This window comes from Haliotis cracherodii, unplaced genomic scaffold (assembly GCF_022045235.1).
Source record: "Haliotis cracherodii isolate W230 unplaced genomic scaffold, xgHalCrac1.p SCAF_17, whole genome shotgun sequence".
NCBI lineage: Eukaryota > Metazoa > Mollusca > Gastropoda > Lepetellida > Haliotidae > Haliotis > Haliotis cracherodii.
This window is the reverse complement of record NW_027266272.1, coordinates 21,351,538-21,375,974: the sequence shown is the minus strand read 5'-3', so window position 1 is coordinate 21,375,974 and position 24,437 is coordinate 21,351,538. Positions and strand designations below refer to the sequence as shown.

The 24,437-nt window shown below is 41.2% G+C and overlaps 1 protein-coding gene across 1 annotated transcript in view; it reads left to right on the top strand.

Moving 5' to 3' along the window:
• The window catches only part of LOC139464959 (calcitonin gene-related peptide type 1 receptor-like), a 134,358-nt gene extending 110,409 nt beyond the window's left edge, over nt 1–23,949 (top strand). The window contains exon 10 of the mRNA XM_071246590.1: nt 18,427–23,949. Coding sequence (XP_071102691.1) covers nt 18,427–18,651 — 225 coding nt within the window. The 3' untranslated portion in view covers nt 18,652–23,949. The remainder of the gene's footprint in view (nt 1–18,426) is intronic.
• Nucleotides 23,950–24,437: the final 488 nt, after the last annotated feature.

Sequence of the window (24,437 nt, the reverse complement as noted above, 5' to 3'; positions counted from 1 at the left end):
GCTTTTTACTCAACAGCACAAAGGATAGATAGCTTTGGTTTTGTGATATAGTATACAGTGTATACGACATTTGTAACATGTCCCTTACTTACGTTTTCTGTTATGATAGAGTATTACAAGCATAAGGTCTTTGTCATATGCCCTTACGTTTGTGTTATAGTGTACAGAATTACAAACATGAGACATTTGTAATATGCCCCTAAATTACGTTTGTGTTATAGTGTACAGTATTACAAACATAAGACATTTGTAATATACCCCTTACTTACGTTTGTGTTGTAGTATGCAGTGTTACAGACATATTACATTTGTAATATGCCCCTTACTTACGTTTTGTGTTATATTGTAGAGTATTACAAACATAAGGCATTTGTAATATACCCCTTACTTACGTTTGTGTTATAGTGTACCGAATTACACACATAGCACATTTGTAATATACCCCTTACTTACGTTTGTGTTGTAGTATGCAGTGTTACAAACATATTACATTTGTAATATGCCCCTTACTTACGTTTTGTGTTATATTGTAGAGTATTACAAACATAAGACATTTGTAATATACCCCTTACTTACGTTTGTGTTATAGTGTACCGAATTACACACATAGCTCATTTGTAATATACCCCTTACTTACGTTTGTATTGTAGTATGCAGTGTTACAAACATATTACATTTGTAATATGCCCCTTACTTACGTTTTGTGTTATATTGTACAGTATTACAAACATAAGACATTTGTAATATTCCCTTACTTACTTTTGTGTTATAGTATGCAGTGTTACAAACATAAGATCTTTGTGATATACCCCTTACTTACGTTTAGGTCCACGCTATACGAAACCAGAAGAAGAGTACACTCGTGATTTTAGTCAATGGCTTGGAGGAGATCGGTAAATTTCGACTTTTTTCGTATGTCCGTCCACTAACACTGCTATTCAGTTTGTAAACGAGCTTTCATTTTCTCTGAAAACTCCTGACAACAATTTATCATACTTCGCCCTTTGTGATTATGTCACTCTTTGTACTTGTGTCTATTGAGTAGACTTATTACCTTATTTTGATGTCTATTTTGATCATTAAGCTTCTCTTCGGATGTTCAGTGTCGTGTTATGTGAGTTTGTGTATATGTGTCAAGAAGATATTTCTTATGATCATGGAAATGGGTTTGATCGCTTTTATTACACCAAGATTCCGTCCGTCCGTCAGTCCGTCTGTCCGTCCGTCCAAAAACTTTGTCCGCGCGGTTTCTCTTAAACTATTCAGTGGATTCATCTCAAACTTAGTACATATAATCTGTGTCATATGGAGGGGTGCAGTAAAAAGAAAAAGATGTTTTTATTAATTTTCCATTTTTTTATGATTTTTTCAAACCCTAACGTCCGTCTGAAAACTTTGTCCGCGTGATTTCTCTTCAACTATTCAGGGGATTCATCTAAAACTTAGTACATATAATCTGTGTCATATGGAGGGGTGCCATCAAAAGAAAAAAGTTGTTTTTATTAATTTTCCATTTTTTTATGAATTTTTCAAACACTAACTTTTAAATGTTTGTAACATTTAACATAGCGTGACGCCAGCACCCCTGGAGGTTCAGTGCATTATGTCACGATGGAGTTCTTCCCCAGGACTCTCCTCACTTACTTACAGTGAAACACTGTTAAACCGATGTTCAGTATACCGCGAAAATATACCTTATCCGTTGTTCGAGACAAGAGGACAAGCCTAGACCAGTGTCGTTATAGAACAAGTCGGGTCATGCAGTCACATCTTTCTAAATGATGTATCGAGTAACAGGAGTTCGGATTAAACAGATGTCGCTGTTGCAAAATTTCAAGTAATCAGTGTATGATGTCTACAGTCGGAATATTCATAGATGTGGACCTAAGTGCGTGCAAGATCATTTCATATCGTTAGGGTTTTTTCCAAAAAACGAAATAACCCCTTGAGGAAGACGTCGAAATAGAGCAAAAAGGTTTATCGCTTGATTGCGTAATGCTAGATTGAATATATAAACTTCCACGGTTTTTTCGCATCCATATTGGGTTTTTTAATCCTTTGCGTTTTTAGCCGTGTAAGGAATTGGAAGCAAAAAGGTTGCATCCATAATTGCCCAATGAATATTTCAAGATTATTGCTCCTGGCGTTGTAGGTTTTGTATTTGTATATTGGCGCACCTGTGTTGCATGTATGTTTGAGCACAAGGGTAATGCTACACATTTGTGCTTTCTCTGCTTCTGGTTTTTGGTTTTGTCTTGATGCTAAATGTTGTATTCGTTATTGTGTGGAATGTGGAATGGGTATCAGTGTTGAATATTAACATTCCTGAAGTGTTGTTTAATGGGTTCAATTACATGTATGTGGCAATTCTGTGCTAATTCAGAAACTTCGAAAATGTATTGGATGTAGAATAATATACACTGTATGTGTGCTTTCAACTCATTAGTGCAGTATGAGTGAGGGAGTGAGTGAGAGCATTAGTCCAGCACAGGGAGAACCACTTCTGAGGTGAAATGGGGTTTAACGTCGCGTCCAAGATTATTGCACTTATTTAGCGACGTGCATGTACGTGTGTGTGTTTGTGTGGCTGCTTGTACTAGTCCGGACTGATGCCGATTTGTAGTGATAGTACACTGAGATACCATGCAGCAGTTTAACATGAATACCCCATTCAGACACAGTATACTAACTCCGAGCCGACCAGTCCTTGTTTTAGCCCCTTAATGCCGATCGCCAGACAGGGTTACAACAAGTACCATCTTTTAACGTCTTTTGGTATGACGCGGTCGGGGATCGAACCCCGGACTTTCGACTCTCCGGGTGGACGTTCTACCACTAGACCACGGAGGCGGTCTGAACCACTTCTGATAACCATGGGGGTGGTTGAAAACGGATCTGTGGCGTGACGAGCGAAAGTTTTAATCACTGTCCTACCTGACATTCATTTTAAGCAGGTACATTATTATGTACACATTAAAATACAAAATGCAGCAAAGAGGGTCTGGGTGATCCTGGCACAGCCAGGCTGGTTAGGCTCATCATCAGCTCAGGGCCCTTGACCCCTCTACACGCAGCCCAGACAGCGAATGGGACTTCCCCCAGGAAGCGCTGCCTAGTCGAACCCACGCAGAACTTTTCAGCGTATGTGAAGACTCCCCAACACTGCAGCCTTCTGCATTACCCAGATTGTCAGAAGGGCTGTAACCCTGGAAGCAAACCCGGGTACTCTCCAATGTCAGTCAACGGATTAGGAGGTACCAAACCCAAGGCACCGAGAACAATGGGGAGTCGGATAACTTGGGACTTGGGATGCAAGCGTGACATTTCGAAAGCGAGGTCTGCATATTTGCCATGTTTTTTCCAGAATCTTGTCAATCACATTAGTATCAAAAGGAACAGAAAATGCAGTACTATAAATGATTTCATTGGATTTATCAAAAAGGACAAGATCAGGTTTGTTGGCCTGGATAGGTCTGAGACTGTATACGGGCCTGTTCCAAAGAATATTCCTCCATCATGATACTGTGTTTGTGCCAAAGCTGGGCAGTCACTTACAATGTTTCGGACAGTCTCATTAAATTCATTGCATAATCTACATTTCATATTTACATTTTGATGTAGAATCACGCATTGACGGTTTCGGGTGGTATAATTATTATTATTATTATTATTATTATTATTATTATTATTATTATTATTATTATCATTATTATTATAATTATCATTATTATTATTATTATTATTATTATTATTATTATTATTATTATTATTATTATTGCTGTTGTTATACTCAGTAATAAAGCTTTCCTCTCAGAGATCGCGATCATTGTCATCGTTGTTGACATGACGTTCTACGTAGTTATTGGGGCTAGGGTGGCTGTGCAGAGTTGCGTCCCTTGGGCGCACCAGAAACTTATGATTGTGGGTTCGAATCCCGGTTCGCCCCGATTATGTTTCTAGGTTTGTCAGCAGCATACCCGTGCTCGTGGGTTTCACAGAAGTGGTAAACGTCTAAGACCTGCATCACTTCGGGCTTTCCTCCCACATTAAGCTAACACGCCGTGATATAACTGGAATACTGTTAAAAGCGGCGTTAAACCCAACTCACTCACTCACTCATTCCATGGGTAAAGTTGCACAACCAGTACATGTACTTGCTTCCCGTGATCTAGTCTGCGCCTTGATCGTGGAACACCCGCAGTTAATGTTATCAAAACCAGTCTAGATGATAAAACCAGGCAAGTCGAGTTCACGATAGTTGTGCTGTCGAGTCTGTGTTGTAATTTCGAGATGTCTGGATATTAGAGATAGCGAGGCATGGACAGCGAGAAAGATCAAGTAAAAGTATGTCTGATCTATGCCATGTAAACAGCGTGTTCAGAGGGAAATTAAAATCCCTTGCGGTCTCCGTTTTTATTCTATTCCGGATTCCAAGGCCGTATTTCGTCTGCACCCTGTGTACTGTCAACTTTCTTTTGCTTGTCGGAGTTGATAAATGAATCAACTTCCCATGAAGGATGAAGGACTCCTCTCGGTTATGGTCGATGAAAAGAGTCCTCGGCAATAGGTTATCGGTAATCTCACTTTGCCGATACCCTCTTCCCGAGATCTCACTTCCTCGGCCACAACTGAGGAGTGCTTTATCTCACTGATGAAAGAAATACGAGAAAAAATAAGAAAATATAGAGATACCTTATAGTGTAACAATACAGTGTGGTATAAACGGAATTCGATCAAAGCGTGCGAGAGAAAAAAACACGTGCCGCATGGACATTGGATTCTTGACATCTAAACTTGAACAACTTTTAATTACAGTAAAGTACGGTTATAACGAACTCAAAGAGACTACTAATTTTAGTTCGTTATAACCGTAGTTCGTTATAAGTACATATACAGCATGACTACAGCAAGTAGTCGGGACCAAAAAGTAAGTTCGTTATATCCGTCAGTTCGTTATAAGCGTGTTCGTTATAACCGTAGTTTACTCTACCTGCCCTTGTAGTTCAGAGGGAAAACAGTGGGTTACAAGACTAAACACGATATGTGAGGTTGCAGATTCGATTCGCGTCACCCGTCATGGAAACTTTCATTTGTTGTTTTTGATTTTAGAACATTGGGCGTTTGAAACACCAAGTTCAAATTCCATCTACGACTCATCATCAGGTCATACTAAAAAGTACTCATGGAAATGAAAAAAAAAATGTTTTGCTGGATTTAATAATCGACACAAAGCATTGAGTAGATGTAAATACGAAATAACAAAACAACTGGAAAAGTACTAGTCTGGATTTGCTAGTTTTATCTCAGTGCTCAATACAAAATGTACTTTACAGGAGGTAATTTGTCGGCACTTTCAACATTCAAAAATAAAACTAAGTCCAAATTGACATGGCAGAAACAGGCTATAGGCATTATGCAAATTAGCCTGGAATTTCTTTTATAAAAACAGCAATAAAAATAACAGCTATGTTTATGTACATAATAATAATGACATGTAAGTTGTTGTTTGAGAAGGGAATATGTTACTTTTATGTTCTGATATTTTGACGATGATTCACTATCCCACAATGCCAATCACTAATCACTAACCACTGACAAATCACATGCACGTGGGTTTCAAGCACCTGTTTTCACCTGTCGTCAAGGTGTCATAGGTCATGGACATTCACCTTCATCTACTAACACCTGGTTATGCTCAGTTTCTCAATAGTTTGTTTTGTTCATATTTTTACACACTTTTACGTGTAAAAAGACATAAAAACCTTTGATACGCTGTATTTGTGCCAAGGCCCAGTTAGTACTAATTGAGTTGTTTGAATATTTATATATTTTGTATGTTAACTGCATTTATATAAAATCTGAGATCGAAAAAACAGGGTTTTTTTCATTTCCGTGAGTAATTTTTTTTAGGAAAAAGTAAAACCTCATAACTGGGATGAGAGATTGGGAAAAAAAGTAAAATCTCCCTAAAGGTTATTTATAATTGCGAGACAGGAAGATACCTACAATACAAGAGGCAAAAGTGGCAGAAAGTTTATAACCCCAGATCAAGTCCAGAGTCCTTCACAGAATTGCTCACCGCTATCTGAAAATTTGGTTGTTTTTTTACGCTTTTCCAACTGTTAAAGTAGCAAATGTCAACTTCAAGATAAAAGTAACAAATGTTAAATTTGGGATGACACTTTCTTAGTAAAGTACTGATTATCTTACTTTTTTTGGATAGCGTCCCATCCGGAATACTAACCCACACTGACAGAGTGCTACTGTCAGCACCCGAAGTCAGCGATCTAACCCACTCAGCGACCGAGGCTTCCACAAAATGACAGTCCGATAACTGGTAGACTAGATCACGTACTTTGTGTACCCCTCTGACAAGTGTAAATTGGCACGGTTCCCATGGCCGAAAGCTATGAACACACAATACCATTTAGAAAGTGGTCAAATGTAACAAATGTTATATTTGGGATAACACTTTCTTAGTAAAATACAAATGCTCGTACTTCTGGGGGATTGAGTCCCATCCGGGATTCGAACCCACACTGCCAGAGTGAAGCACCTTATCGCCAGCACACAAAGTCAGCGATCAAGATAAAAGTACATGATTATATTGTAAAACCTAAATTTGGACCTAGATAACCGACCTCTGTATAACGAAACCTGGTTGTATTTGAGCATTAGAACACAATTGTAAGAAATGTAATTTGTAATAAGCGATTCCATAGACTAAATGTTCATCTACATGTGACCGAAAACGCGTTATTCATATTCGTATTCATATTTGTATGTATAAAAAGATTTTTAAAAATGTAGATTACAGGTTTGAGGACCCACGTACACGGTAAAGTCACTCGTGGTCAATACCCTCACGACAAGTCGTGACAATAGACACGTCTATATAAGTCCGACACCTCATAACGGCGTGGGCGCGTGTCTTCACGATGATTGCAACATGTCGATGCACTGGTCAGATATAAAGTTTGACCACGTCACTGATCAGCGTGGACCGTCACTGACCACTCTTAAGTTTCGATCATAAGTGTACTTCGGGGGCAACGCATTATTTCATGTATTTAGCTCAAGTGGATGAAATGAAAGGTTTTGTATCTTCGGATATATTTCAGTGGTAACAAGAATTTGGTATTGATTAGGCATAGGTGAGGTGAGGTGAGGTGAAATGGGGTTTAACGTCACGTCCAAGATTATTGCACTCATATAGCGACGTGCAGCCACGTGTGTGGCTGCTTGTACTAGTCCGAACTGATGCTGATTTATAGCTAGCCCACTGAGATACCATGCCGCAGTTTAACATGAATACCCCACCCAGACACAGTATACTGACTCCGTGCCAACCAGTCCTTGTTAAAGCCCCTTAATGTCGAGCGTCAGGCAGGGTAATAACAAGTATCAGCTTTTGGTATGACGCGGCCGGGGATCGAACCCCGACCATCCGCTCACCGGTCGGACTCTCTACCACTAGACCACAGAGGCGGTCTGTTAGGCATAGAAACGATATACTTCTCGAGACTACCTTTTAAAGTGAGACCCTGTTTATCCGGACTAAAACGTACAGATTAACGAATCCCTCTTCTGAGTGATGACCTTTGTAAATGTGTCTCGTGCCGCGCTAAGCGACATACTCGCTATCTGACGATGACCTGTTAATATCGAGTCTGGACCAGACAAACCAGTGATTTTCGGGGGAGGAAAAATCACCCGATTCATTTGAGTCACCTCGTACGATAAGCATGGGTTGCTTTGGATCTATTGTAACCTTGAATACCTACGAGGTCCTCTGTATATGTAGACGTTCAAGCAAGTATTCGTCCGTAAAGTGGGGGTTCCAGATTAACAGGGTTTCTCTGTGTTTTAAAAGAACAACGGCATAGACATAGCTACCAACTTAAATAATGAAAACATAACTGTTATTCTTTGGCCACGAGCTTTGAATATGGTCTCATTTAAAAACATATATAGTCTCGCACAGAAAGTGTTTGTTTGTTTGTTTGTTTGTTTGTTTGTTTGTTTGTTTGTTTGTTGTTTAACGCCGCACTCAGCAATATTCCAGCCATATGACGACGGTTTGTAAATAATTGAGTCTGGACCAGACAATTCAGTGATTGACATCATGAGCATCGACCTAGGCAATTGGGATACGATGACATGCATCAACCAAGTAAGCGAGCCTGACCACCCGATCCCGTTAGTCGCCTCTTACGAAAAATATAGTCGCCTTTTACGGCAAGCATGGGTTCCTGAAGACCTATTCTACCCCGATCTTCATGGGTATGACAGGAAAGGTGCACCTTTTCGCCTCTACCCTCTTGTAGACATGGATGGGTGATAATGAAATAATACGTCATACAGACCATATGTGTCTACCAGGCTACAAAAAAAAGACGTTAAAAGATGGTACTTGTTGTCACCCTGTCTGGCGCTCGGCATTAAGTGGCTAAAACAAGGACTGGTCAGCTCGGAGTCAGTATACTGTATCTGAGTGCGGTATTCATGTTAAACTGCGGCATGGTATCTCAGTGAGCTAGCACTATAAATCGGCATCAGTCCGGACTAGTACAAGCAGCCATACAAACACACACACGTACATGCACGTCGCTATATAAGTGCAATAATCTCGGACGCGACGTTAAACCCAATTTCACCTCACCTCACCAGGCTACACCTTGGTTTGACTGTGTTACAGAAGCTAGGACGTCTAGAAACGTAAGTGCAATCGCTGAAATACTAGTCAAATTGTCATCGATGTCAATGTCGTAGGGTGTTGTGTGCGCTTCATGGACATCGCCAAATCGGTTTTTTTATCTGTAAAAGTGGAAACTGCAATTACGGCTATATGGACGCTATTGAGGACTATTCACAACGGACAATTAATAGAGCAAGTTTTTCTTGAATCGCATCGTCTTGCATAAGAGCAACAGTGTAAGTACACATTAGCCTCCACATGGTAAAAGATGTCTCAATTAAATGCACAGGAAGTTCATATTCTTTAATAATTTATTGAGACGTGGGTGGTATTGCGTTGAGATTTGCCCTTACTGTGGTTACAGCAGATTTCTACTTCTAGATTGGCTACAAATAATAAAATATTTGTTAATAAATCTAATATTTAGTAATAAATCTACATCCCACGTTCTTTCGTAATCTCTTACCTCCAAATACGCAAATACCGTTCTTCGTTGAAATTTGAAACAAGGATTCCAGATCGAAAACAAAAGCCGAGTTTTTGTTAACCTCAGTCAAAGTTGAGTTTCGACGAAGAGAAGTGTAATATCGTGATAAGGATTGTTATGTAAATTTTAAAAATATTTTATTATTTGCAGTTAATATGATTTAAATCCCATTGGCAGACTTTTAACGGGACGATCCGCTGCCCCAGTGGTAATATATAGAACAACTTACATGTATATTACTGTCTGGCGCTCGGCATTAAGGGGCTAAAACAAGGACTGGTCGGCTCGGAGTCAGTGTACTGTGTCTGAGTAGGGTATTCATGTTAAACTGCGGCATGGTATCTCAGTGTGCTAGCACTATATATCGGCATCAGTCCGGACTAGTACAAGCAGCCACACACACACACACACGTGCATGCACGTCGCTATATAAGTGCAATAATCTTGGACGCGACGTTAAACCCAATTTCACCTCACCTACATGTATATTAAAAGAGGAAATGACAAGAAGACTTGTGTTGTGCTGCATCAGCACGGAAGCAAACTCTTGGTTCATCAGATTAAATTTACAATGAAATAATTACCCCAAAACAATTAATCAACTCTGGCATGTTTGTCACAATATGAATAATTTCTTTTACTGTTTTAGATCTTAAACCATATTTTTGACTATAATGCTATTACCTCCCATACATTCTGAATTTGATAAGCAATGTCTTTCAACAGTCAAACAGCACAGTAGCCTATTCAAGTGGAAACTTGGTCAAGCCGCAATCACCTTGTGACGAACACGTAGACATTGTCTATTTTTTATTATTGTGGTAAACGTTCAAATAAATGTCATGCATTTGAGGATTTAAATAAAAATAAAATTGAACAAAAGTCGAGACGCTTAAAAAACTACTTCACCAAATGAGACTTTTTATAAGCAGTTGTTTTTAAAAAAATAGAAAATTAATGCATGTACTTTTTATTCAATTACCCTAAGACCACATTTGAATTGTCGACAAGTCCCATATGCTTTTTCGAAAACTATTACAAATAGACTTTAGAGTAGAGTTAGATGATGCGGTAACTGCAAATGAGGATTGACCCTTCAAAGGACCCGAGGGTATTCCGGTGATCTCCGGTCATCTCCGGTGATCTCCGTTGTACTGAGAGTATCCGTTAACCACAACGTTATGCACAAATTACACACGTATTAATCTATAACCACGTGTGTAGAAACGATGTTCAGTTGGATCAGTGGTGATTGTATCTGTCAATACTTTATATGAGCTGATCTGAAAGCGAGGCTTGACGAGCTGGCGATAATTCCTCATCTGTGTCTAAACTTTGTAATTAGTGTCGTGTGCAAGGGGGCGTACCTCTGTGGTACCATTGTCGAAATAATTAACTGTTACATTGATTTACGTTGAAGACACACTTCGAGTTACGGGATAGTTGCTTTTGAGGTAATTATATCATCAGACTCGAGCCTCGTGCGTCTTTAATTGATCACGTCACGATATGGCTGAAATAATGCCGATGCGACGATAAATTTGAACTCTCACACTCACTTTAACTGACCATACTGACTAGGGCTAAGTTTGTAGGAGCAGGGGGAGAGAACACGATATAAATCGTCTGAGAGAGTGTATTTAAAGTTTTGGGATAACAGTGAGCTTAAAATGTGTTGTCTTCCTATTTCCACTTGTGATGTCATATCTTTTGCGTCAAAATGGGTGAGTATGGTTTTACGCCGCTTTTAGCAATATTCCAGCAATATCACGGCAGGGGACACCAGAAATGGGCTTCGCACATTGTATCCATGTCGGGAATCGAACCCGAGTCTTCGGCGTGACGATCGAACGCTTTACCACTAGGCTACCCGACCGCCCCTCGCGGTGAAGATCTAAACCTTGCAAGGCTTACACCATTTTCTTCAGACCCGTGCTTGTCGTAAGAGGCGACTAACGGGATCGGGTGGTAAGACTCGCTGATTTGTTTTATCATGTCATCGTATCCCAATTGCGTGGATAGATGTTCATGATGTCAATCACTGGATTGTCTGGATTATCGCACGGGTATCCCAATAGTCTGAATTTACTTCCTCAGTTGTGCCAGAAATCTATAATCAAGGAATCGAATCCCAGTTCGCTCTGATTATGTTTCTTTGTCAGCACCATTCCCGTGCTCGTGGGTCTCACCAAGGAAGTAAAGACCTGCATCACTTCGCGTTTTCCACCCACATCAAGATTACACGCCGTGATATAACTGGAATACTGTTCAAAACGGCGTACATCGAAACTCACTCTGTCTCGTATGGGTCCTCAATTAAACATTTTGGTAATTTGTGTTTAAATTGTGATTTCGAAGAGCACAAAGGCTTCACGGTGTGGTCTATGTTTGGCTGGATGACCTCCTTGTTGACCCATGAAGATTCCGGGATAGAGTAGGTCTTCAGCAAAAGGTGACTCTGCTTGTCGTAAAAGGCGACTAACGGGATCGGGTGGTCAGGCTCGCTGACTTGGTTGATGCATGTCATCGATCCCAATTGCGTGGATCGATGCTCATGATATTAATTACTGGAGTGTCTGGTCCAGACTCGATTATTTACAGACCGCCGTCATATAGCTGGAATATTGCTGAGTGCGGCGTTAAACAACAAACAAACAAACAAACAAACCTCCTTGTTAAGTAAACATATCGCCAACTGATAATGTCCACCAATCGTTGAACGGCAGTAGATACCTACTTATGTGATCTTGCGGTTGTGTTGCCGACGGGTAACGATGTACCACCACTGCGCTTCTGTTGGTCGAAAGTTCATCGCTTTTCAGTTGGTGGAAAGTTCCTCACTTTTCAGTTAGTGGAGAAGGGAACGGCATACCGCCCGTAAAGAGGGCATTGAAGAGCTCTTGAATAGGCTTTGACGTCAATGCTTCTCTCGGGAGAGCGTCTGAAGTAGGGTTCCGAAAACAATCTTTGAAAACTTGCATTAAAGAAACAAAAAACCGCTGTAAGACAATGAATTCTGTGGGCTTTACATATGGTATGTGACGATCCTCGTGTAAAGGTCATGTAATTAAAAGCAGCGTTTTTTCACTTAGTCTATGTTCCAGCAGGTTTTGTGTAGTTTGTCCGACTCAAAAGTTTTGATTGCTTTTGCTGAAACTTGATCAGGAAATATTTCCAAACCTCTAATCGCTCTCTATATCCTTGTATAGTGATACATACAGTGACGCCGGTATTTTAATATGAGATAAGACGGTTTGATTTAAAGCGACAAAACCCTTTCCAGATTAATATAAAAAAAATAAACTCTGTGTTGAGCATATGATAGGAGGTCGTTTTTCTAACCGACAAAAAGACGTGAATACAATTATGATACATAATGGTTAATATACTGAACTTCAAAAGAAACGTCACCCCAAGTAACATTGCATGAAAAGTTGTCATTTAAATATCTGGGTATTTTTTGTCAAAGTTTCTCAAATTTAGCATTATCTTGTCCAGAAAAATGAAATTTGATGATAAAAAACAAAGCAGATGACAATAAAACCGATCGCCCAAACGCATCACGACAACGGCCATGGTAACCCGATGCACGCGAGTTCCGTGCAAATTGAAAGGCAAATGCGTTCCCCCATTTCTTGCCCTATGAAAATCCACCCAGATAACATTCATTTGTTATTTAATTGCTACCGCATGCGCATGCAAAGACTGACAAGAAATCAGCGACACCATGCCCTTGGACGATTGCAAGCTGGACAAACCGCCCGGCAAGTCGCCAATGCATTTCAAGTCCATCTAAGGACCATATACAGGCTCCAGCAACGGTACCAGACCACCAACACTACAGATGACCGACCACATAGTGGAAGACCAAGGGTCACCACCCGACGTCAGGATCGTCAGATTTTGCGACAGCATCTTCAAGTTCGCTTCGTTACTGCTGCGGAAATTGCTCGACAGACCATGGGGACACACCGGCGACACATTAGTGCGGACACCGTGCGTCGACGATTGACGAGCAGACACCTTCACTATCACAGGCCACACCGAGGACCCATTCTGACAACACGTCATCGCCGGGACCGTCTTCAGTGGGCAACATAGCACCAACAATGGCGCCACCAGCAGTGGAGAAGAGTCCTCTTCTCAGACGAGAGCCGTTACTGTATCTCAACAGCAGATGGTATAGAGAGAGTCTGACGACGCTGTGGGGAACGTTATTCGGATGCTTGTGGCGTTGAGAGAGACTCGTGGGGTGGTCCGAGCATCATGGTGTGGGGTTGAGTTGGTCTTGCACATAGGGTCGGCCCTGTGGTCTTCCAGAACATCGGTCCAGGAAGAGGCTATTATGTCACAGCAGCTCGGTACATTGATCAAGTCTTAAGACCACACGCCATACCTCATTTGGCGCGTCGCCGTAACCACGAGTTTCAGCATGATTACGTCCGTTCCCACACTGCGAGAGCAACAAGAGACTTCCTCCAGCAGAATGGCATCAGAACCATGCAGATGCCTGCCCCCAGTCCCGATTTAAATCCCAGTGAGCACCTGTGGGGCGAGATTCAAAGACGGCTGAATGACGTCCGACCAAGGCCGACAACTGCAGCTGAACTGCGCCAGGCGTTCCTCAGAGTGTGGGCTCAAGGCCTATGGCCTTTATCAACCGCCTCATCCATTCCATGTATCGACGTTGCACGGCAGTCATCAATGCACATGGCGGACACACGAGATACTGACTTGTGATGCCATTGTCTAAGAAACTAGTGTTGTGTTTCACTGTTAGGACATTTGACACTTTAATTTCATCCTTGATGATCAGTTTTGCCAAGTTTCATATTTTTAATATGTCTCAAAGTATGATAACATTGTTTGGACAAATAAGGTTTCTCATATATCTATACATGGTGAAGTTTCTTTTGCGGTACGGTATATATGAAGAATATTTCATATTCAAGAGATATCAGATTGGTTCGACGCACAAACGAACACACTGGTATGTACACCAGAAATGGGCTTCACACATTGTACCCATGTCGGGAATCGAACCCGGGTCTTCGGCGTGACGAGCGAACGCTTTAACCATTAGCCAACCGACCGCCCCTGTAAAGTTTAGAAATCACGTCCAGCATATCGTGAATATTCAGAATAACGATACGCTTTGGTAACACTTGACTGATTGTTAGTTTTGTCATTAATTGGTACACATTGGAAACATCTCTTCTTAACGTACATACTTTTCTACATGTTTCTATCGTTCGTGTTTCTTTTAGCGTTTCTTTTAGCTTGTCTTCTAACAACGGAAGAATCGACTTTGTTAGTAGTCAGGAGGCTTCTCGACATAGAAAGTGAAATGAAACATTCACGAACACCTCTATTAAGGAATCACTTTTCGCGAACATCTGGTGGTATCTAATTTCCCCCGCTATTGTACCTCTTACGCCCAATGGAATCTGTTTCGTCGGATAATCGAGACTGGTTATTCTCAGGCGTTGACGTTATATATTTACAGTATCAAAAGCCTCACTGGTGAAGGTGTTATTTTGAAGGTGTTTAAAAGACATCTTTTTGTACACGACCATCCCCAACATAGACCTTCAATGGATCATCACATAGTAAATGAATAGTGGGCTGCTGTTTTTTACAGTTAAATCGCGGATTAATATCGAAGGATGACGAATAAGCCCACATGACACAGATCGGTGAAATTTACCACTTTTATGAATCCACCACGGGCATGGGCATGGTGCTGATAAACTAAGGATCATAACCAGGGCGAATCTCTGAATCGAACTGACGATCAACGGATCTTGTGACAACTAAGGGACGCAACCCTGTACAGCGAATTGTCGCGCCTTAGATCCCGTGAAAACTGCTAACTAACTATATATGTATATATATATATATATATATATATATATATATATATATATATATATATATATATTACGTGTTATACGTGATCATAAGAAGAACACAGCAACTGCTCTTCCCATAAATAGCCCGCCCATCTAACTTTGTAATTGCTTTCGTTAAACTGACGTATCGCATTTCCAATTATGCCAGGATTGCGTGGTGCGTGATCATTCCATTGTTTTAAACATTGTAAAAGTCAATATCCTTCCACACTGTTCATTTTATAACGACATAAAGTTTAAAAGTAACATTGTCCTTGAGAACATCGCCGAGCAGAGGCGTTCTCAGTCTTTACCAATTTACAGCCAGAGTCTGCAACAGAACACAATGCTGTTGGAAAGAACTATCCCCGGTGCGATGCAATAAACATCCCCTTGTGTTTTGCTGTAATCTCGTTGTTATTGCCAAGATTGACTGGTTGGGGAAAATTTGATCAAATTCCTTCTTCGTTTTGCATATAAAAACTTGCCTTTATACCTTGCCCTGATGTAATGACTGGGTCTTGTTCTTGTTGCACAAAGGTTTGAATCCGTTCTCCAAGTACTGTCTTTTCTTTCCATTAATTAGATAAAAGTTCAATATTTCGAATTTATTCGGGAAATAGTTTTTAATCATTTGAAAGATATTTTTTTATAAATTTAAGGGTAACTTATAGAATGGTAATTTATAAAAGATCAAATATTGGAAGGAAACCTGTTTTTGCGAAGTGTCTGTGGATCCCCTTGTGACTCGATGCCAAGGTGTAACCCAGTGGGTGATTACCAAACAGCGAAATATAGTGTCTTGAATACTGTAGGGTTAAAATCAATCTCAGAGCAGGGTAACATCAAAATTTGGTAGACAGGTTGGGGGATAAATTGCCATATGTTGGGTTGGACATGTGGTCACCCTCTACCCATATATCGATAATATGTCTGCTATTTTCATATTAATAATTAACTGCTTTGGTTTTGGGGCGCAGGGGGTAACAAAAACAAATTCATAATTTGTATGGGTCTTATTAACAGACGTTGTATAAAAACTCCACACCACCCCTTCTTGTAATAGATCACAGGATAAATGACAGAAAATTCAAATTAGTACATAGAAAGCCATAAATAATGCAGGAGTAATTTAAGCGCATACAGAAAGTTGAAAAAGTAGCACGGAGTTTAATGTGAAAACCCAGAGTAACTCATTGAAGGTAGAAAAAATACAGTTTCATACTCAAGTCGGAGAATGGCTTTTCATTACCTGACCCCAGGGAAGTGACTTCTCTAAATCAGCCTCCCACAGTCCATCCTCATCCACTCTCACAGTGTCTCCCGCTGAGTGTTTAACTTGAGCTGAGCAAGACTCTATTCTTCAAATCTAATTACTTCATCGATCTGTTGTGTAGGACGTGCCGACCCTATTTGCAAACGTTGCACGTCGTGCACGCATTTTGGGGGGATTTGTGAATGACAAAAAAAAAGGTCAGGTTCTTGACGGAGACAAAGGGGACGTAAAAGCGTCACGTGCAGGTGACGGGGCGTCACGCCAGTGCGATATGTGAAGAGAAATTGAGTGAGTGGGTGTGGTTTTACGCCGCTTTAAGCAATATTCCAGCAACATCACGCGGGGGACACCAGAAATGTCGGGAATCGATCAGGGGCCTTCGGGGTGACGAACGAACTCTTTAAACACTAAGATACCCCACCGCTCCTGTAAAGAAAAACTTACTGATTAATATTCTTCACAACGAAACAACACGCGTGTGTCCCTTTGTCTGACATCTAAATTTACTCGTATCTCAGGTAGCCCAGTGGTTAATGTGTTCGCTCGTCACACCGAAGACCCGGGTTTGATTCACGACATGGGTACAATGTGTGAAGCCCATTCTTGGTGTCCTCCGCCGTGATATTGCTGGAACATTGCTGAAATGGGCGTAAAACAATACTCACTCACCAGTTCTAGGTGCAATTTTTCGATTTATTGATGGAAACTAATGCAAATACATGCATGCACATAGCCTAAACTGTTGGGCACGTCAACGCGTTGGGATAGTTAACCTTCTATCACAAAAACGAAATGTTTGGCAACAAAATGGAAGCTTGTGTACGCTGATGACACCAACTGTTCGCGAAAATAATGAGTACATCCTGTCTTACCAACACGATATGTTCCCAATTCGCCAACAACTCCGCCACAGTGTCTTGCTTTAATTCAACAAAAGCCTCATTTACACATCTTCACGAGGCAAATGATTTAATTGACTATAAATAGTCCAGTTTCCATCTTTACCGAACTGGGGTGGAATTTCCAGGCTCGATCGTAGCGCCACAAGTGGTTTACACGAGTTATGTCCCTTCTATGTCCAGCCCCGTAAGGAATAGGTAGAATAGGTCTTCAGCAACCCATGCTTGCCGTAACAGGTGACTATGCTTCTCGTAAATGGCGACTAACGGGATCGGGTGGTCAGGCTCGCTGACTTGGTTGATGCATGCCAACGATCCCAATTGCGTGGATCGATGCTCATGATATCAATCACTGGATTGTCTGGTTCAGACTCGATTATTTTACAGACCGCCAAGTGCTGAGTGCGGCGTTGTACAACAAACCAACCAACCGACCAACCCTTCTATGTCCCTCCTGTTGACCAATCAGATTCTACCTCATATGACTTAGACTTGCTTCAAACAAAATGGCGAGGCCCAGGCAAGACGATCTGATCGATAATCAAGATGTATATTGTAATAGAACGGGTCTTACCCCGTGTGGTGCATTATTCACTGGTGCACCTAGATTAAAAACATGAAAAGATTTGCAAAAAATATGTCGACGCCCATTTGGGCGATTCACATGCTGTTCCAATCCTGCTGTCGCCCGAAATCTGCACGTTAAAATCCACGTTGTTTACGAACCGAATGTCTAGTTCGTCACGCGATTTTGATTGGACTATGCAAAGACTCGTTACTCCAGCCAAAATGTAACTCCGGTCATCGCACTTGAGAAGGCAGTGATTGATATTGAGAACAAGAATTTTATCTAGTAGGATCACAATCGGCAAAGCGAAAACTGGGACAAATTCCGGTCATGACGTCACACCATATGACGTCGCGATGTGATGTCATCAACAGATGTTGCACTGTTATTCAACATGTTCATGAATTTAACCATGTGTGGACATATAAATATAGGAAACATGACACAGATCTGAAAATACGCCACATATTTGAGTCCTCATATTTTTCTGAGGTTTACGCATTATGATATAAGACTCCGTTATATATGTGTAAAATGCACTGGGGAGCCTCTATCAACGGTTACCCTTCATAAAATTCTACGCTAACTAAGTTTCTTCTATTTCCAGGTTCACTCTAACCTGAGGACGCTCCTTCCACGGTCACTGAGACGAGGGGGGATGTACAAGTCGGATGTGGTGAGAAGCAACTCCATGTCAACTCAGTACACCACAGACAACCGCTCCATCTACACCAAGAACGTTGGCAGCCACGTAGACGACAAAGGGAGCTACATCCCCCTCACCGCCATGAACGAAGACCAAGCTAATGGCAGGTGCAACGGAAAGCACTGAAAATGGTGATGCGGTATTTTGGATGGTGGAGGAGGAGGAGGAGGAGGTTCAGGAGAAAATCCTGAAGAACAAGAAGACGAAGGATGGACAAGAGAATTACAGGATGATGTTGAAAGAGTTTAAAGTGAAAAGGTTAACTGTGAATTGAACATGGTCTTGTTGAAAGAAGGCAAAATTGTTGTTGAAACTGAAACGAATAGTTTGGAATTGAATTTGATCTTGTCGAAAGAAGGCGGATTGATTGTTAAAGATGAAAAGGTGATAGTTAAATTGAAGAGGATCTTGTCGAAAGAAATCGAAATGAATATTGAAGCTAGAGGGGATAGCTTTGAATTGAACATGATCGTGCTGAACGAAGTCGAAACGACTGGAAAACGTAGCTCGTTGTAAATCTTGATGTGGATGTTCATCATAGGGGACACTGGGGCACTGCAGTGACAGTGACAGTGACACCAGCTACGAAGGGACCTTTGTAAGTTTTGAAAAGTCAAATACAAAGGTGGTTGTGGCACTACACGTACGGCAGTTGTATATTGGAAGAGAAGGAAAATGACATCATGGTGTGCCAAAATACAGAATCCAATATACCGTGGTCACCTTGAGAAGATCGAGGAACGACAAATGTCGGATGGTGTGATGGTAATGGTTGTGTTTGGGTGTCTCGGCACGTATCGGGCCACACGGGTGAAGTACCTACTACTAGGAATACATCTGTTTGTCTTTGTAGAATATATTTTATATAGTATTATGTATAGAAAATGTTATTGGTCTCTCTGATTTTCACAAAGTCATAGCACGATGGAACCTTGTTCGTTTATGATCATCTGAAAACAAGCGACGTAGATGGTTAGGAACTTTGCTTTGGATTAGTGTGAGTGTCATGATGTTAAATAAATATTGAATGGCTGAATTGCTTGGGCCTCCAGCTTGACAGTGGGGTTGTTTGGTGTTTTGTGATAATGCAGCATCACAGATATGTATATATACCGTGGACAAGTGACTGTCAAGGAATATATTTTCAAGGAGGCTACACACATTGCCCACTGCTTGTGTGTTTTCCTTTCGTGACACAGCAGTGCTTTCACAGACAGAGAATAATATTCGACTATGATGGTGATGAAGACATGTGATTAGAAGCAACGAAACAACCACGAACATGTGAAGATGGAGTAGGCGTCCTCGTCACGTGGTGCTTGGTTGACGTTAACAATGTCGTACAAATGTTTTGTGATTACTTTTTACCAGGGTCAAGGTTTTGAGATGTAACTATTGTTTTTTGTGCAAACGATGTGTGATGAATATAAATATATACACCTTACGATAGATGTGATCATTCATGCACTCATTATTTTACATCAATATACACGTTATTACATAATAAAATGTACATTAATTACCCGTAATGTTGCATGAGGCTCTCAACCTGAGGGTGTCATTGTGAACTGAAGCATATTTGGTTGATACATTGTGTGAAAAGTATTCAGCGTCAGCCTATAAAACTAGGAAGCGTTAAACCAAATCACTCACTCATTCAAAACCAGTAAATACTCTACAATCATGTACATATTGTTATCTTTTATATTAAAAGTGCTTTTTATACAGTTATGCTCAAAACAAACGACCCTTACTTGCGACCTCTCAATTTTTTTATTTGGAACACGAGTCATTAGTGTACTTACATACTAACATGTATCGGTATAAAATCTCCTGTGTGTGGTTGGTTAATTTTGGGGTACATGTTTGTAGTTTTGGGTTTAAATGGCCTTTTCTAATGAGACTATATTTTGGAGATTGACAGGAGTGGTCACATGTTGAGATAGACATTAGAGGATTACTTTTATCACACATCTGTACGTATTGGTTGTACCACAGCAAGGCAATAGTCATAATTTGAAGACAGAAGTAATGCTTCATTGTGATAAATATGACCTCCCATTTGGGAGTTATCAACTCCCTATGCCGGTCGGGAAACATTTTCATGTCCAATTAGCGGAGGCAAAATGAAAACATTTGCAATGTTTATTTGATTTTGTTGTGTCCGAAACTGGTCTGTTTATTGTCATGTACTCTTCGAATCATACTGACCTCGTCATGACCTCATGTGACCTTCAGTAGCCAACTGTACAGTTCAGTACCAAAACATGGGTAAAGGGATGATTCGACTGTGTAGCTTGATAAATAGTTGGTATATTTTCATAAATAATGTAGGTGATTTCAGGTCTCTTTACACCCTGATGTGCTTCATTGGAACATCAGTCTCAATCCCGTTTCTCTAACATAGACTGATACCATTGGTCTAAGGTGCCGACCGGTATTCACTGTAAATAGTTACGTCCCTTGGTCATTCCAGGATCCGTTGAAAAACTGTCCAAGTACTAGAGTAGCAAGTCGTATTGTTCATTATTGTGTTAAGGTCACTTTGTTGAACCGGGCCTAACGGCTTGTGTTGGCTTTTGTGTGATTATGTTGTTTTGGTTTAATCAAGACGATGATCCATATTGTATTTATGTTATGAAAGATTCTTCTACTCGTCATATATCCAATCATTAATAAGCCAGAATATGACAGGCAATGGTCAACGCGGACTGTTAATTGAGACAGCACAGCCCTTGTTGACCACTGTCCAGTCATCCAGGTCAGTCCGTTTTTCCTACTTTCGGACTTTCCGAAGAGTGGTAACAGTTTGGTTTCTTTCATCGCAGACGTTTGAATTTCCATTTGTCTTATAGTATGCACTCCTACAGTGCAGTGGCTGACGTTTGGCGCCGACATCTATGTGACATCGGTGTGACGTAGGTGCCGACATTGGTGTGACATCGGTGTGACATCAGTGTGACATCGGTGTGACATTGGTGTGACATTGGTGCCGACATCAGTGTGACATCGGTGTGACATCAGTGTGACATCGGTGTGACATCGGTGTGACATCGGTGTGACATTGATGTGACATCGGTGTGACATCAGTGTGACATCGGTGTGACATCGGTGTGACATCGGAGCAAACATCCATGGAATGGCGTAAAGCCAGCTTTGGGGTTGACCACTAAGTACGGGTTCATATGTTATTCGTTGATCATGGTTGATGAACAGATGTTACAGGTAAATGTTGTACGACGTTTCCGCCACGACCAATATTATGTCACGTTGACAGCCTTTACGTCAATCACTCTACTAGTCAGCCAGCATGGTAGAAATAGATATTGATCATGTCGTACTCTCAGTCTTCAAGGTCATCTAGGGGGAACGGGTGGCCCATTCGTCTAAGGCGCCGCGATTCGCTGTGCAGAGTTGCGTCCCTTGAAGCACCTTGAAAGTCAACCATTGGGACATTTGCGTGCCCTGATGGTTACTTTTGTTCAAAGCACACTTCTATCAATCATGTTTATTTCACGCCCTTAGTCAACCATTTTCAAAGTCGATCATGTTGGCAGCATATTTCAGGGCTATTATGTCGAAAGTTCATGTTAAGACAAAAAAGTAGAAAACGCAGTCAGGTCAATCATATTCGCGAAACCTTAGACAATCATGTTGAAATCATATTCAAAGTCAGACATATTGACATTCGTTCAGAGCCACAGGTCCTCGGTGCTGCGGCATTAAATCACTTAAAGACTATCAATGCTTTGTCTTCAAGGTCAGTCATAGTGCCATCAAGGTCAAGCTTATACTTCCGTCATTGTCAATCTCCTACTGACACCAATAGCCACATTGTGGCTAGCTCGAATGTTCAACTTGGTAGCGGGGGCGCGGGTGGACAAGTCATCTAAGGCGCCGCGATTCGCTGTGCTGAGTTGCGTCCCTTGGGCATGCCAGAAACCTATGATTATGGGTTCGAATCCTGGTTCGCCCCAATTATGTTTCTAGGTTTGTCACCACCATACCCGTGCTCATGGGTTTCACCGAAGTGGTAAAGGTCTTAGACCTGCATCACTTCGGGCTTTCCTCCCCCATTAAGCTGACACACCATGATTTAGCTGGAATAATGTTAAAAGAGGCGTTAAACCCAACTCACTCACACTCACCATGGTAGCGATGTAGCGGGCACTCGTTATGTCCAAGTTATCTCCATGTTACAGGGGCGGTCGGGTAGCCTAGTGGTTAAAGCGTTCGCTCGTCACGCCGAATACCTGGGTTCGATTCCCGACAGGGGTACAATGTGTGAATCCTATTTCTGGTTTCCCCGCCGTGATATTGCTTAAATATTGCTAGAAGCGGCGTAAAACCATACTCACTCACTCGCTCACTCCATGTTACAGAGAAAACATGACAAAACGAGTATCGAAGTAAACGGGATTTATTCAAATCTGCTTGCATTGTGGTCCACTTCGACATAAACACTGTTTCGAGTTAATTGGGGTGCGAGAACAGAGTGTATGACCTCGAACGCCACACACGGCAGTGCTAACGACAGGACATAGATATTCTCGCCTGTTTAACAAACACTAATGTTCTTCAAATGTCTGTGACTGTATCTTGTTTCATGAATCTGTTGCTTCCGTTTTCTTACCATTCCATTCCATTTCGTCTTAGGCGCAGCAATTCGCTATGCAGAGTTGCGTCCCTTGGGTACGCAAGAAATCTAAGATTGTGGATTTGAATCCCAGTTCGTCCCTATTATGTTCCTACGTTTGTCACTACCATACCTGTGGTCGTGGGTTTCATATAAGTGATAAACTCCCAAGACAAGCATCACTTCGGGTGACACGCCGTGATAGGATTAATGGCGAGGTTAAACCCAACTCACTCACTCCATTCCATTTGTGTTACCGATATGCGCCCCAGACATTGGCCTTTTGATTCCGTCAGTCTTTATAAGTGATAAAAATACACATTAACTATCATAATACTTATCATTAGACAATTTAACCTTTTAAGGCAATGGTCTAAACACTGCCAGCCTTGAGGAACTCCAGCTAAAGTTAGGCCTTGATTTCAGATCACGTGACTGACATGGGCAGGTTTCAAATAGATTTCACTATACACAGCAAAACAAACCTCTATATATCCCCAATCGGGCGTGTAACCGAGACAGTACGACCCCGATCGGGGATACATGGCACTTTATAAATTCATCTTATTGCAAGTCAGATTTGTATTCCTTTAATATTTCCACGTTGCACAGGAGTACTCACGTATGTAAATATGTAGATAGTGTATAAAGAACTCCACAAGACGGGACCAATACGTCCTACATCTTTATACAGTTCAGTTGAAGAGTATTGTATGTTTGTCATTAGTGGCTGAACAATTGTTTGCTGACGTGCCAGTTGTATGTGTGTAATAAACTATTTCAAATCTTGAATTGCAGGTTTTGATGAAAAATCGTGGTTTGTTTATGGATAGATGTCCTTGTCCGAGTGCTGAACTTATGGGAGAGTTATCAAAACACTCTTCGTCATACACATGTGACCCGTGAAGATCCTGGGTAGAATAGGTCTTCAGCAACCCATGCCTGTCGTAAGAGGCGACTATGCTTGTCGTAAGAGGCGACAGTCGTCTAAGGCGTCGCGAATCGCTGTGCAGAGTTGCGTCCCTTGGGCACGCCAGAAACCTATGATTGTGGGTTCGAATCCCGGTTCACCCCGATTATGTTTCTATGTTTGTCAGCACCATACCCGTGCTCCTGGGTTTCACCGAAGTGGTAAACGTCTGAGACCTGCATCACTTCGGGCTTTCCTCCCACATTAAATTTAAGGTATAAAATATAACTTTTGACAGTTAGGGTTAATTCTGATACCCTTATGAATTACATCAACATCGAATAACCGTTTCTTGTTTGTTTCAAC